Here is a 15,499-nt window from a genome sequence, read left to right on the forward strand (position 1 = left end):
AGAAGACATAATGCAGGCCCTATCTATTAGGGAACAACACTTGGCAGCAAGTCTTCTCTGCTATGGCACCTGCCTTAAGGAACGTTCTCCCCCTTGAAGTGAGTTTCTCTCAAGACCTGGCTTTGCCCTCAGGTCTAGGGGTCACAGAGGACAGGTGACAACTTCTTAATAGTAGTTTTATATATAAGTTAAATAATAATTGAATGTTAACACTGCAAAGAGACAAAACCCTTAGTCATCGAGATTGCAATAGGCTAAACACAATGATAAAAGAATGATACTAGGAGTCAGTAAACCAGAAATATAGAGTATAACAGGTGAGATACAGAAATTGCTTAAGTAAGACTTTGCTAAGTGATACAGTTTGACAGAAAAAATGATAGTTGTCTATAGATATATGATAGAAGTAGGCACCATTTAATAAAACAACTATTAGGATACATTCAACTCTTCTCTCATTCTAAAACAAAAGGGCATTGCAAATCAATGCCTCTGGAGCATTTATGAAAGAATGAAGGGTTGATTAGAAACTCGAGAACCAATTTATTTTAATTCTGAGATGTCCGTATTTAACAGAAAAAGTAGAAAAATGTTATATTTAATGTGATGATAATAACATCACGCATTTTATTCAGTATAAGAAAAAGTAAATCAGAATTTTAAAAAAATCCTGCGGTAATAAGATATTTCTAATCAATGTAATCTTTAATTGATAGTTTTTTTTAAAATCTACAATTACAGATTAGATTATAAAATCTTATAATGGCAAATATAAACTATACTTTGTGGAAGCACATTCCTCACTTGTACCACCACAGCCTAAGTCAACTTTGGACCTAAATTACAGAGAAATAATTGTTCATATTATAGTAAAATACAAAGTTTCTATGTGTGCAGTATAAATGTGACCTTTGAACTCACCTGATGATTTGGTTGCTTCAAGGGTTCTCCTATCCTGCTGCCTGTTTAGATCCTGCAGCAGGAAGTACCAAGCTATCAAGCTGTTGACGGCTGCCTGTCTGGACTAGCCATTCATAGAATTTGTTCTCCACTAACATCTGGAATGTCTTCCTCTGACTCCTGAAACAAGGGAAAGGATTAGCTCTGTGCTGTCTACATTTGTATAAATGTTCCTATCACTAGGTCTTCTTCAGAAAACATACACACTGCCCAAAAAATATATCATTATTAAGGGATTTAATTTATTGTGGTATGGTTGAGATTTTTTATAATATGTAAGATTTTATATGATTTTTATAATATTAAAATAAAAGAGAATCATTTAAACTTATATAAAAACAATCAAGAAAACATTTCAAAAAATGCTTCCGCACATTATTGTGCTGTTATTGGTTACAGTGTTGGTCTACAAATCAAGAGATTGAAGTTCTAGTCCATGAAATATAAGTCTAACAAATCAGTGTTAATGGAAGATATTCCATTAATGTTTTCATATCTAGTGGCAAAATAATAAAACTCAAAAATGAATCAGTGTAGAATGAAACAAAATGTTGAGGTCAACTTTTTTATTAAGCACTACTAAGCAATATATTCCTACAAAATAGACACAACTAGGTCTGTCCATGATAGTTCCTAAGACCACTTACCTTTATTGAAAATTGCATGCTTTTTTTAGAATGGTAGATCATATAATGTGAGTATACACCAATGTAATGTTTACAAAACAAGTCTGATATTAATTCAATCTAGAAATGAATTATGAATCATAATTCTACACAAAGATTTGTATCACACCTGAAATTTGGATTTCTCTTTGCCTAAGACTTTAGAATATTGCTTGATCTGTTATATAAAGACAGGCTTCCCCAAATTAAATAGAAGTCCATATTGTTTAGTTTGAGTATGCTTCTTGCATTAATTTCCTTTGATAATAATTAACTGATATTGACAGTGTTTTTAAAGGGTTAAATATAATATAGTTGATATAATTCCACCTTTATGTGTGGCACTAATCTAATGTTACTTTTAAAATTCTTATTCAACTTGTACATCTTCAATTTCTTTTTGTTCCTTTCTTTTTCACTTTTCCTTGGTTGCATTTTTAAAAATATATTACAATAAAATAAATTATTTTGTTTTTATATTCTTTATGGTTACATTATATTTATATTTTGTTATATTTCTTTTCTTGCGTATATTTGCCTCAAAAATTGAAAAAGAATAATAAGATGTATTATGTATAAGTTTGTCTTTAAAACTATGTCGTGTATAAACTTGAATAATATAATTTATTTATTCATATAACGTTTAGCACATTTACTTAGTTTTCTATGAAATTTCATGACATTTGCCTCCTTAGAAATAAAAAGCAAATAGTTAATATCAAAAACAAAATAATTCATTTTTACAATAGTTACACATATTTGGGGGATAGGCAGAAGCCTAGATTTTTTTTCATTTTTTCCATCTTTTTTCTGGGCCCGGGATGGCGAACCTATGGCACGTGTGCCACAGGTGGCACGCAGAGCCATTTGTCAGGGCACACGAGGCTTTGCCTGTCAGCTGGCCACCGCACGAGCCATTTGTCAGGGCACACGAGGCTTTGCCTGTCAGCCTTTTTTAAAGCCATTTTTTGCCCTCCCGAGGTTCCAGAGGCTTTATAGTAGCCTGGGGAGGGCAAAAAGAGCCTTCCCCCCCCCCCCCGAGACCCTCCAGACTTCCGGTTTGCTCGTAGGGTTGGTTTAAGCCCTCCGGAGGCTTCAGGGACCTTCAGCAGGCTTCCCCGACCCTACGAGGAAACCGGAAGTGACTTCCAGTTTGCTTGTTGGGTCATTTTTTGCCCTTCGGAGGCTTCAGGGAATCTCCTGAAGGTCCCTGAAGCCTCCGGGGGGGGGGGGGCAGGGGAGGCTGTTTTTGCCCTCCCCAGGGTCCTATAAAGCCTCTGGAGCCTGGGGAGGGCAAAAAAAGCATGCAAAAAATGGAGGGAGCGCCTCTCATATGCGCATGTGCACTGGGGGATCGCGTTTTGCATTATGGGTGCGGCACATCCATGCACGGCCCCCCTGCGCTCCCCCCCTTATGGTACCCGAGCCAAAAAAGGTTCGCCATCGCTGTTCTAAGCTTTACATCTCTAATTTAGTACTTACATTCAATTCATTTTGAACATGTGTGTGCGTGTAATAAAACAAGTTTTGCTAAAAGTATGGAAAATATAATTTCTATTTACTATTTTTAGAAATTATTTATTTATTCTACTGAGCTACTCTAATCGACCAAAAATATTCAAAATATTTATCATTAATTAATTAAAATTAATAGGAATAGCAAGGACAAAAAAATCCACCCTCCAAAAAGAATTACGTGTCTTGATACCCAGTGGTTTATTTCCATTCAGAAGATATCACCATGTAATTGCCTGCACCCTGAAGTATTCAAAAGTTTTTTTTTAAGCCAAAAGTAAAGTGCCTTGACTGCAAAAGAATTGTTCATCTCCATTTATGATGAGTGAGATATTTTGCTCATTAATTTTCTAAATTTTTATTTACAGCTAACAAACTGGATTTACTTGATAGGTGTAAAACAGATTAATAAAAGAATCATAGTTGTCCTTGGGACTACAAGTCAAGAGAAAAGAAAAAAACAATATCCACAACAAATTTTAATTATTTGCATAAAGATTGATGCATTTAATGCTAAAGCCATTACGACGCTTGACTCTGCTTTCCTGGAAAATTAACTATTACTTACTTGGTCAACTCTGCTTCCTTCACCGTTTTCTGCCAGATTCGTATCCTCTGTTCCCGTTGGCTCAGTGCTTTCTGATATACAGGTGGCAGACCACCAGGTATTTCTGTTGTGTCTCCCTCCATTTCAAATGGAACAACAAAGGGGTAAAATTCTGAGGGTGGGAGAAGTCTGAATACCTCCCGATCACAGTTTTCTTTACATACTATCATTGGATTATCCCAATTGTTAGGCACAGTAGCTAGGCCAGTTCTGCCCATGTGATCCTCAAGCATTGGATAATGGGTATGAAGGGGAGCAAAAGTTATTGCTTGGTTACCCAATAATATAAGAGGTCTGGTTGGAGTGAGAACGTGCAAAGTGCAACCAATCGTAGATGACAGAGATAGGCGATGGCAAACAGCAATAAGTTTGACATTGTCACAACTATGGAGATGTACTACAGTTTGCACTGGGCCAAGGACAAAGGTGCTATTCCTGCATTTTTCTATGGTTACAGACCTGAAAGAGAGGAGAAACAGCCAATAATAGAAGACCAAAAACAATAAAATATATTCATACATGTATCTTTTATATCAGGTTGCAAATGTTGGCAACTGAAAAATACCGTACCTCAGTGGAGATAGTAAATAGATAAAAGATTCACAGCACCGATGAATCTTCACATGAGTATCTTCTAGGGTAACAGAGCTCTTTGCTAATGTTTGTTTGTAAACCTGGCTCATCACAATCACACGATGAACTGAAGGGACTATGTGAGTATTGCAGGCTATTTTAGCTCGTTTAGTTGTTCCTTCAACTGGAAGAATTATTAAAATATTAGTTTTAAAAATTGAAGCCAAAATCTCTCATTTAGCTGTATCTTACTGTATTTCCCAAAGAAAGAAAACCCTTCAATATTCACAAATATATTCTAGTCAAGCTGGTTGGAATAATTCAAAAAGCACTTAATGTTCTTGTACAAATTGTTAAGTTTTTATGCAGTATGTCTGATATTTATGTACAGTGCTATGAAATTCTCTTTATAACAAAGGCATGGCTTTCTAACAAAAAGTTACATTTCTTTCTGGTATGTTACATACCCCAAGCATCAAGGATTTTTATTATGAAATTAAGTAAACTTCATCAATTTATTACCAAATCAAAAGCACTAAAATGTCTACCATGTATCCTTAAACTATACTTTCCCTCTTAATGATATTATGGAAATATTGAGCAGTAGTCAAAATACATGTGACATGACTTTAGGACTTCATATAACTACCTCTTCTCAACTTAAGGAAATATGCACTAGAAGCTAATAATTCATTATTCCAGATAATGTACAACTTTGTAAATCTTATATTTCCCATTTATATTGTCAGAAAGCTGTTAAAATGACTGTATTATGAGTCTCAATTAGGACAGTGTCCAGCAAGAACAATTAAAAAAACTAGCACTATACTCAGAACTCATCCAATGATACAATTTAAAAAGCATTAATAATTCAAAGAGGAAATATGAGTATATAGTATTTAATACATATTAATGAAGCCCTAATGTAAAATAGGTATGGAGATATTATAGAAGACTCATACTTGCTTTCTGAGTCGTATGATTTAGCATCCTAGAACCTACCAAAGTTTTTACCAAAATTGAGTTTGTGATTCCTAAGTGGAAATGCTCCAAAAACTCCTATATTCATTTTAATTGGCATCTTACCTTCATAATAAAAATGTTTAAGCTCCTGAAGTTTATTATTAAGTAAACATTTTAAAATTAACTTTGGGGTGTAAATTTTAACTAAATTGATTCTGGGCAGTCATGGAGTCATCCTATCAAGCAGTCAGTAGGAACTCTATGATCAGAAATAATTGCATACCTTGCTGCGCCCATGCAAGCTTTCTTCCAGATGTGAGGCAGGCTGTTGCTCCAAATGGGTTCCCAGTCAGACAAGCCCTCAGCCATGATTCGAATTTGGCACAGGAGAAGGCTTTGGAAAGTTTTGAGAAGCCACTCTTGGCATGCAATGGCTGCCAAAGGGCGAGTTCATGAAGAGGGTGGACAGTCCTATTTTGATCCACACTTCCTTCAATAAGGAAACTAAGAGCTTGAACAGCTTTGGGTGATAGCAGGCTGCTGTGCATAGAATGAGAGGAGGCACTGAGCTGATCTGGGTCCAGTAACAATTCCAGAAGACCCTGGAGATGGTTTTCAACAAAGTCATGGTGGTAGTTGTCATTCCAATTCTTCAAACCAAGCATAAGGACAAATATTAGAGACAAGAATCAATCCATAAAATCACATGTATATGCTCTTCCCTTGGTTTCAGCTTACTGACAATTAATCTTTATTTATTAGCCCTTGGACCATATCAAAGGGCAAAGTTCCAGAAACAAACTATTACTAAAATTTGATAAAAGCAATTTAAAATGGAATTGGATAAAATACAATTTAAAATGAAATTGGAATAAAATATGATTTAAAATGAAATTGGAATAGAATACAATAATTTAAGTGATAGATAAAATACAATGAAATCATATTTCAGTGTCACCCCTGCAATCTACCCCAATCAGTCCCACATATGCAGATCTCAACTGAACCATTTTGCTTAAGTACTGTGCTGTGTTAAATATTATTTTCAGATTATGGCCGCACATAAGTTAAGTTGTTTTGATATAGGGATCCCAATCAGTTATTCTTTTGTATATAGACCAAGATACCTGTCTCTCACACTCTTGTACAGGCAACAATCAAATCTGATGTGAGCCAAGTCTTCTACCTCTGCCACGCACAAATGCAGAGATGTTTATTGTAAGGTATAGAATGGAATCTTCCATATCTGACCATTGTGTTGAGCTGTTTGAATCTCGCTCACATAAATATCTCCCTTAGATGTTTTTGTAGTTGTAACTTCAAATAGCTGTCTATTCAAAAAGTACGTTTGTATTTGCTCAGCCATGTCAAGTTACCCACCTTACTAAGAATAGCTATGTCATTTTGTGTTTCCAGATCCTTAATTCTTTGGGCAGCTTTTTTTTTTTTACATTATTCTCCTGTTACGCAAGAGACAAGAAGACCACAGCTTCTGACAAAATTTGTTAGTTTGGTGATCCAGGAGATTTGTGATTGTGATTTTATTTGCTCTAGTAGATATAACTTGAGGAGTCTATCAGCCAGTAGTTACAGTATATGCTAATTTTGGATAGTGCATGAAGTGTATGAATTCCCAATTCAGCTCAAACTGCTGCAGCAGATGTTCTTAGATCTACACACAAAATACATCCCAAATTGTGGGACTATGTTTATTCTAGGACTGTGGTTGAGTATAGACCCCAAACATCTGCTCCATACAAGAGCATAGGGATAACCTTAGCTTTATATACTTTAATTAATGGGGCCAGGGACCCCGGATATCTTGGTTTAAGCGATTATAATGTGGGACTGATACCAAGGCTATCATCCACGGAAGCTCATTGGGTAATCCTGAGCCAACCATTCTCTCTCACCTTATCCTACACCACACGGTTGTTGTTGTTGGGGAATAAAATAGAAAGTTGCAGCTCTATGTATGCTATTTTATGTTTTACGAAAGTCCAGATATAAATTAATAAATGATAAATATAAAGTAAGATATAAGTAGAAACCATTAAAGTGTAGATTACTTATAAAATATTTTCTTGTTCATTTGCTAGAAACTATATTAGACATCTAATATAAAAAGCAGCAGAAAGTAGTCTCCAATTTCTTTCCATACTTATAATCAATATCAGAATAGTAGAGGCTTCCTCTTACTGTTATTTTAAAAAAGAAGACAAGAAGCTACCAATTCTGAAGCATCCATACATCCTTGACTTACGCTTAGTGACCATTTGAAATTAAAAGGGCACTGAAAATAATGACCTATGACCATTTTTCACACTTACGACCATTGCAGTGTCCCATTGTCAGATGTTCAGAATTCAAACACTTGACAACTGATTCATATTTATGACGGATGCAATGTCCCAGGGTCATGTGAACACTTTTTGTGATCTTCTGACAAGCAACCAATGGGGAAGCCAGATGCATTTAACAACTGTCCTGCTAATTTAATAACCAGTGATTCACTTAACAAGTGCAGTAATAAAATTTGTAAAATGGGACAAAGCTCACTTAACAATTGTCTCGTTTGACAACAGAAATTTTGGGCTCAACTGTGGTAGTCAGTCAAGGGCTACCTGCACACATAAATGCTACAAAGGAAAATATATAAAGTGGTATTAAGAGATGTAAGAAGGTGCTTTCATGAAAGTCCATCAATTTATAGTGCATATTCTATTCTATGCATCACTGTGAAAGAGGAAAGGTCTACTGACTTAGCACTGATTGTTATATCTTGTTTCATAGTAACTGGGGATAATGAGAGTTGAAAATTCAACATATTCTGAGGGTACTTGGTAGGAGAAGGCTAACCTTGATACAGCTCTCACCATTATCTAAATAGCATATACTTGGTAGCAGTACTGTAGAGTTATACAGTATGCTAAATCAATTTAATTGTACTATTATTTTCTTAAAGTTTGCTTTGAATTTATACATGGATATCAAATATTATTTTATAGGTGTTTATATTATATATAATTACACTTTTTTATAAAAACACTTATTTTAATTAATTATTTCAGTATGCAGTGTAAATATATTTTAAAAATGGAAGTATACTATAACTTAACAAGTTATTCTTACATTATCTTCAAATAAAAGCATAAAGTATCCTTCTACAGGGAGATATTTTTGGAGGAAAGAGGTTCAAAAATTACCTTAATCTGATTGGCAGATTCTTTTAGCCCACTGTGAGATTTAGGATTTGGCCACTCATCTCCGAGAAAGGATGTCCTCAAAGAAACCTTGTTTAATTGTTGAATATAAAGGAATAGCAGGAACTGAAGAGTATCCACAAATAACTAAGGAAAGATTCAAAGAGAGTTTAAATACAAATAGCATATTTAGTAAGGCTATTTTTCATTCATAAAATTGTACTTCAGTGGAATAGATAGATAGACATTGCTTAAATTTCAAATAGTCTAAATTATTCTAAAAACAAAGCGTTTTGGTCCACCTACATTAGTGCTTTAGTGCATCAGTGCTGCAATGTATACCAGAAAGAAATAAACCATTTTGGTGCAATGACTGAATGGGACGTCAGAATCAACACAAAAAATTATGAACAATACAAATTTAGATTCCATAAAATTATATTTAAAAAAAACAATTAATTCATACCCGACTCCTTTCCTTCTCTGTCTCTTCCTCAGTTGCGCAGCCAGATATCACTTCAGCCCATTCTAGTCGTTCCTCCGAAGTCTTCTCAACAAGACTGTCAAACAACTCAAAGTAAAGCCAGGCCAGCTCTTTCTCTAGTTGCAGTTTTCCACAAGCAATGTGTCGCCACATAGACCAGGTAAGGTATGGATAATAGCCTTGACCAGAGTGCATTCTGACATAGGTTGACATTTTCCGAAGATAATGCATGCTAAACTTAGAAGGAGGAGGGATTTGCAATGCTCCCACTATGAAAGGCTCCATCTTCACCCACAAACTGACCGAAGGTTTCTCCATTTTGGAAAGGTGCAGAGTTTATATATCTGAATTTGAAAAAGCAGAAATACCACAAAATGCTGTTTTCAGGCCTGTCTCCAATTCAATTATATATGAAAATCAATGAATGTTCTCATATTAACTTCTCCTGATTACCTCATGTTTAAATATTCATATCTTAAGATAGGTAAAGACTTTCACATATGTGCTAGTCGTTCCCGACTCTAGGGGGCGGTGCTCATCTCCGTTTCAAGCCGAAGAGCCAGAGCTATCTGAAGACATCTCCATGGTCATATGGCTGGCATGACTAAACGCCAAAGGCGCACGGAACGCTGTTGCCTTCCCACCAAAGGTGGTTCCTATTTTTCTACTTGCATTTTTTATGTGCTTTCAAACTGCTAGGTTGGCAGAAGCTGGGACAAGTAACGGGAGCTCACTCCGTTACGCGGCATTAGGGATTTGAACCGCCGACCTTTCTGATCGACAAGTTCAGCGTCTTAGCCACTGAGCCACTGCGTCCCTATTCATATCTTATACATTTCAAATGTTATTCTGGTTTATCCTATTTAAATATTTATTACCAAAAAAAACCACATTAAATTTCACCTACTATCAGGTCAAGAAAAACTTTTAGAATTCAAAACTGCAGTTTTTTTAAAAAGTGGATTAGGCATGGTGCTAACATGAGTATTCATTGGATGATGGAAATCATCAAAATGTTCATCCCAATTTCCCCAAGCATTAAATGTGTAAAACTACTGGAGGTGATGCTTCTTTTACTTCATATCCCCATGGAAATCTTTTGCCAAATTTCAGCAGCACAATCATGAGAAATTCTGGGGGCAGAAGGGCAATGAGCAACCACGGATTGCAAATTATTCAGTCCTATTCTGCATAGAAAGAAAATGAGTAATAGGACATTTAACTTCTGTATTTAATAGACTTGCCAAATAGTGGGTCCTGTATGGCCCTTGTTCATAAGTAATTTTGAACAGCAGCTATATTATAATGGAACCAGAGCTTAGAACCTTAAGAACAGCTTTGGCTTATTAATCCTTTCTCTCTCATACAAACAATGAAAGATTTTGAACAGTCCTTTTATAATTATTCACCTCAGCAGTTCATTCAAAGGAAGGAGCAAATGAAGAAAACACTGTTAAAGTTCCCTTTTATAATTATTCATTAAATACAGTAATCTCTTTACCTTCCTTGCTAGAATCATATTCATCCTAGTAAATTCTCTAGCAATTACCTTGAAACTAGAGTTACTTGCAGAAAGTCATAGTAAGTGGTCTGAATCTGGGACTATACAGAAGACAACATTTGGCAGACCAATCCAAATCAATCCATCAATCATCCAAGAATTTGCATTTTCATAAATATCTCCATTTAAAAAAGAAAACCAAAGCACATTTCAAGTTCATTCAATAGTAACACAAACTATTAATCTAATCAATATGGCCTTACCCTGATTTCTGAGATTTGGGAAACTATTTTATTTTATTTTTTTCTGAGGTTTTCCAGCCTTACTTTAAACACCCTGACTGTTGGTTTCAATATGTTGCATCTCTTGTAAACTGCCAAGAGGTAAAAAAACAACACTCTGTCATGACTCACTTCTAGTCTGCTCTTTCAAAGAAAACATTTGTGGAGTGCTTTATTTCTTGTTAAAAGAACTTCCAAAAAAACCTATGACTGATGCTTTAGCCTTTTAGACTTTTCTCTCCCACTTTGCTTGATGCTATTTTTTGAAGGCTAAACCAAGAATAATAAAAGCAGGAATATCCAAAATCTTAATGTAAAAACAGATAATAAATTAATAATGATGTTTGTAGATGTTAATATTTCTGAAGATTTTAAAGACAGACGTATCTCAACTGCAGTTTGAATTAAGTGCATTTCAACTAGTGTCAACAAAGATTTAGTGGACTCATGTTAATACAGTCATCATGACATAGGATGTCATTAATTTTAAAAAAATAAGACATAATATTAACAAAATGTAAGATTTGATATTTTTATTATCATGGTTTAAGAGGACAGAAGCAGTCATGACCATTGGGGGGGGGGGTGTAAAAGGAAGAATTGATGACACTATGTCAGGGGTGTCCAAACTTGAGAACTTTAAGACTTGTGGACTTCAACTCCCAGAATTCCCCAGCCAACCATGCTGGCTGGGGAATTCTGGGAGTTGAAGTCCACAAGTCTTAAAGTTCCCAAGTTTGGACACCCCTGCACTATGTGATGAAATCATCCATGATCTTATTATTTTGGCATTACTACATTTATTACAGAAGCTGCTGAAAGCAGTTAAAATAACCTATTTATGAAATAACCTGTTTTTACTTCAAGTGTGCTTAATTTAGCTGCCTATTCATATGGTTTCAAATAAAGGAATTTTATTTACATAAAAAGCTTAGCATCAGAAATAAAATATACTGTATTGTAGCTTCTGTACTATATAGTATGTAAAGAAGAATGATAGGTGTCTCTGCATAACAAGTGGAACTTTCCTGTAAAAAGTCACAGAATGTTCATTGAATATAAACCGAGTAAATAATATATTTTTCAGTTAAAGAAATACCATTTCACCTTGAAAGTAAAAAAAAAATAACTGTTTCACATTCAGATTTAAAACCATCAGAAGTCTGAAAAGGATGTAAATTATGTCTTATGCCAAATCAGTCTCTCCTACTATTCCTTGATCATTCACAAGTTAAGCATGAAATAAAATAATTAGAGATTTAATGGTAGATAGTAATCCTGTGGTTTGAATTTATTTTACAAAAGAAATGGATCAAAGTACCAACCTGATGTCAGATCAATCAAGTTGAATCATTCATTTGTAAACATATAAATTGTATCAAGAACATCAATTATATTGGAAGAATGGTGTATTTATATTTCATATAGTACAGGTAGTCCTCAACTTACAATCTTTGTTTAGTGACCATTTGAAGTTACAACACCACTGAAAAAAGTGATGTATGACCACTTTCACATTCACAACTATTGCAGGTCTAATCCAGATGCTTGGCAACTGGCATGTATTTATAACAGTTGCACTGTCCAGGAATCATGTAATCACCATTTGCAACCCTACCAACCAGCTTCCAAGAAGCAAATTCAATGGCGGAGGCCAGATTTGCTAAACAAAGCACAATTCACCTAAGAACTGCAGTGATTCATTTAACAACTGTGGCAAAAAAGGTGCTAAAATGGGACACAGCTCACTTAACTGCCTTACTTAACAATGCAATGTTTGGGCTTAATTGTGGTTATAAGTCCAGGACTATCTCTAATAAGGGACAAGTAGTCGACTTACAGTCACAACTGAGCCCAATATAAATATGAAGAATCTATGAATCATATTACATGCTGCCGGAGTAATTATATAGACACTGCAACTGTTCTGAAGTGGTGATATAGGGCACAAATTAATGGATATGTATCATCTTTGCTGTCAGTGCCCAGATAATCAGAATTCAGTAGTCAGGTCATAATTTTTTTAAGAAATTGGAAAACTCACCCAGTAATATTTTGTAATGAATGTTGTAGTAATTTACTGACTATACAGTATTTCCTAATGTATACAGATTGGTCTATCTAACTTAACAAATTAATTTAGATGTAATTTTTAAATGTTAATTTTTATGACTGTAAAAACCTGAAAAGTAAACTATCTCAGTGGTATTTAAAAATATGGGAAACTATCTTTTTAAAACCCTAAGAGCTCAACAGCTTCCAAAAACTCTTCAGTAAATAATAAATTCAGTTTAGTCCAGTCAACATTTATTTGTCTGATAAGCAACAATACATGTTTTCTATTTACATGTCATTTTTGAAAGAAAAATTAAATGCAGGTATTTGGTATGTTTGGGGTTTTTTCTCAAGAATTGTGTTTGTGTATGTATATCCTTCTTTTCAAATACATTCTTTGGGATGATTGGTGTTTTTCTTTTTGATTTTATTGTTTTTTGTTCTAGTTGTGTTTTTTTGTCTTACAAACTAACAAGAAAATTAAAACATTTTTATTGAATATTAATCTAATATTTAATAAAGGCATTCTCAATTGCCTATATCAACTATTGATGCAGTTACTGAGGTTTTGTACTGCACTTTTTTGTTATTCAAAAGCCTAGGCCCTCCATCCTGATTCTGCTATTAATGCCAGTTGCCTTCTGCTACAAATTTGTTCTATTTGCACTTTCCATAGCATTGTGAATGGTCTCGGTCTCTAATTAAATAGCTCTTATAAAGGCAGGTGTGATCAAAAATATGGTTCTTTCTTAACTTTCTTCAAATTTGCCTTGCATCATTGTTGCTGTTTTATGGCAAATGGAAATGTATTCCTTCTATTTCGTTTCTATGTCTTTAAACTACTGTACTGTTTATTGTACTAATATTTAGGTCTGGTACAATTTTATTACATTTCTGCTATTTATACATACTTCACACATATGTACCTATTCAGGAAGCTAACTGCTGTTGAAATTAAGTGCACTGAAGCAAAACTGATACATTCTTTGTTTCTTGGTTCAGGAGTCTGATGTGCACAAAGGATACAGAGTCCTTAAGATGGGAATCATGATGGAGGCTGGGAGGAACTCTTTTGAGGACTATATTTGGCCTCTTGTGAGTTCCCTTGTAGAGCAGACATGTCTGCAATTTATTTATTCTCCATTCCTTTTTAGAATATGGAGAATAAAAACTAAGGACATGCTATAGAGCAGGAGATATGCAACATCTGGTTGGAAAAACCCTTAGGAAAAGAAGATAGCATGAAAGATGCGAACTTTCATCTTGTTGGACGGTTTTGGCGGGGAGGATTTTTGCAAGAAAAAGAAGAGGAGAGACAGAGCAGCTGCACTTCTGGTACAACTGCTCACAGCATTCCACTGCGAAGCGAAGAGAGATGGAGTGACGAAAAAAAGGAGACCGACACCACCCTCCAGGCGGAGAAAACGAACTCACCCGCCTCTCTTCGCCGGCGCTTCTCGGACGCCAGCCGCCAAGTCGCTTTCGAACGCCCACGGCCAACTCTTTCCGCGCCTGCGCACAACGTCTGAACTCGGTCGCCAATAAAACCGCTCCCTGGAGAAGGCTTCAAAAGACGTTCTATTGTAGAATCACTAGGCTAGCCACCAATCGCTATTTCCGTATCTCTCCTGCACCGGCAAGAATAGGAATTAAAAGGCTAAGAGTTCGCAACAGCGACCTCTGTAGACTGGGAGGATCAGAAAACTGACCTCCATTTGCCTCACTCAAATTAATCTATTCTACAGCGTTGTGTAATTAGTTGTTACTTATTACTGCTATTATGAACAGTCACCCTGTTTTATACTTTTACATTTAATGATCGTGTTTAGGTAATAATAGTTTGGCTTCGTTTTTTATTCGTTAATGTATACATTTTATTAAAAGTATTTCCTTATAGATCCTGAGGTGATTTATGAGCGCCATTTTCCGGGATGCTTTTAACTTAACACTCTGGACAGCGTATAAATATCCAAGGGGCCAATAAAACCTCAGCCAAAAGCTTCTTTTTGCTGCCAACTAGTTATCATCCAGAAACTTGCAGCCGAAGCAGACAGTTCCAAGTCTATAGACATTCCAAGAGATCGATAAATTGATAGAGATATTCCTCTCATATTAACCAACCTGGTTAGTTTCCTGTCCCAGAAGGTCAGAAAGGTACTGCCCCCTGGTGAGGCAAATATTATTCTTGTATAAATGTATTTGCAGAGAACCGCATTTTATGTTTTTCTTAAAATGCATTCGCTGGTCCCAGTCTGTATTAGAAAAAATGTGTTATCATTTAATGTGCCAAAGAATTCTGGTCTTCAGAGAACCCATGAAGAAAAAAGGGAAGGGCCAGAGCATAGTTAAAGCATTTAGAAATCAGATTTTATGAACTGTCAGAATTACCGTTGATGTAACTGCGTTATTTATTTTTTAAAATGGAATCAGTTGATTTTGATAAGTCACAGGCTGACAAAAAACCCTGTTTGCTACGAGTTCAACCTTAGAAACCAACAAGGAAGCCCGGGTTTAAACTGCTTTAAAATGTACGGAACTAAAACGAATTCTTTGAAATCTACCTAGGCGTGACATCATCATGGCGCTCCTCGCCACGACGGAGACCGCGGCGCTCTTTCTCGCGTCCTGATTTGTTGACGTTCCGCAGTTTCATTGGTCCGCTCTAACCCGGGTGGCGGGTGAAGTGTGCGAT

The 15,499-nt window shown here is 35.5% G+C and overlaps 1 protein-coding gene across 1 annotated transcript; it reads right to left on the minus strand.

The window, feature by feature from the left end:
* Positions 1–111: 111 nt before the first annotated feature.
* TBCCD1 (TBCC domain containing 1) lies at positions 112–15,458 on the minus strand. Its single transcript, XM_081954467.1, has 8 exons — positions 15,369–15,458; positions 14,242–14,435; positions 8,953–9,314; positions 8,490–8,633; positions 5,567–5,933; positions 4,318–4,504; positions 3,709–4,206; positions 112–1,080 (listed from the first exon to the last, which is right to left on the minus strand). Exons 3-8 carry the CDS (start codon positions 9,286–9,288, stop codon positions 951–953), a joined length of 1,662 nt encoding a protein of 553 aa, XP_081810593.1. The 5' UTR covers positions 9,289–9,314; positions 14,242–14,435; positions 15,369–15,458; the 3' UTR covers positions 112–950.
* Positions 15,459–15,499: the final 41 nt, after the last annotated feature.

Source organism: Natrix helvetica (assembly GCF_964273705.1).
Source record: "Natrix helvetica genome assembly, chromosome: 5".
In the NCBI taxonomy this organism is placed as follows: Eukaryota; Metazoa; Chordata; class Lepidosauria; order Squamata; family Natricidae; genus Natrix; species Natrix helvetica.

Excerpts from the sequence above, each read along its gene's own strand:
- TBCCD1 (XM_081954467.1), bottom strand. The coding sequence starts at position 9,288 with ATGGAGAAACCTTCGGTCAGTTTGTGGGTGAAGATGGAGCCTTTCATA. Across the intron at positions 4,207-4,317 it reads TATTTACTATCTCCACTGAG|GTCTGTAACCATAGAAAAAT; the intron begins GTACGGTATTTT and ends CCTCTCTTTCAG. Across the intron at positions 1,081-3,708 it reads AAGGAAGCAGAGTTGACCAA|GAGTCAGAGGAAGACATTCC; the intron begins GTAAGTAATAGT and ends CCCTTGTTTCAG.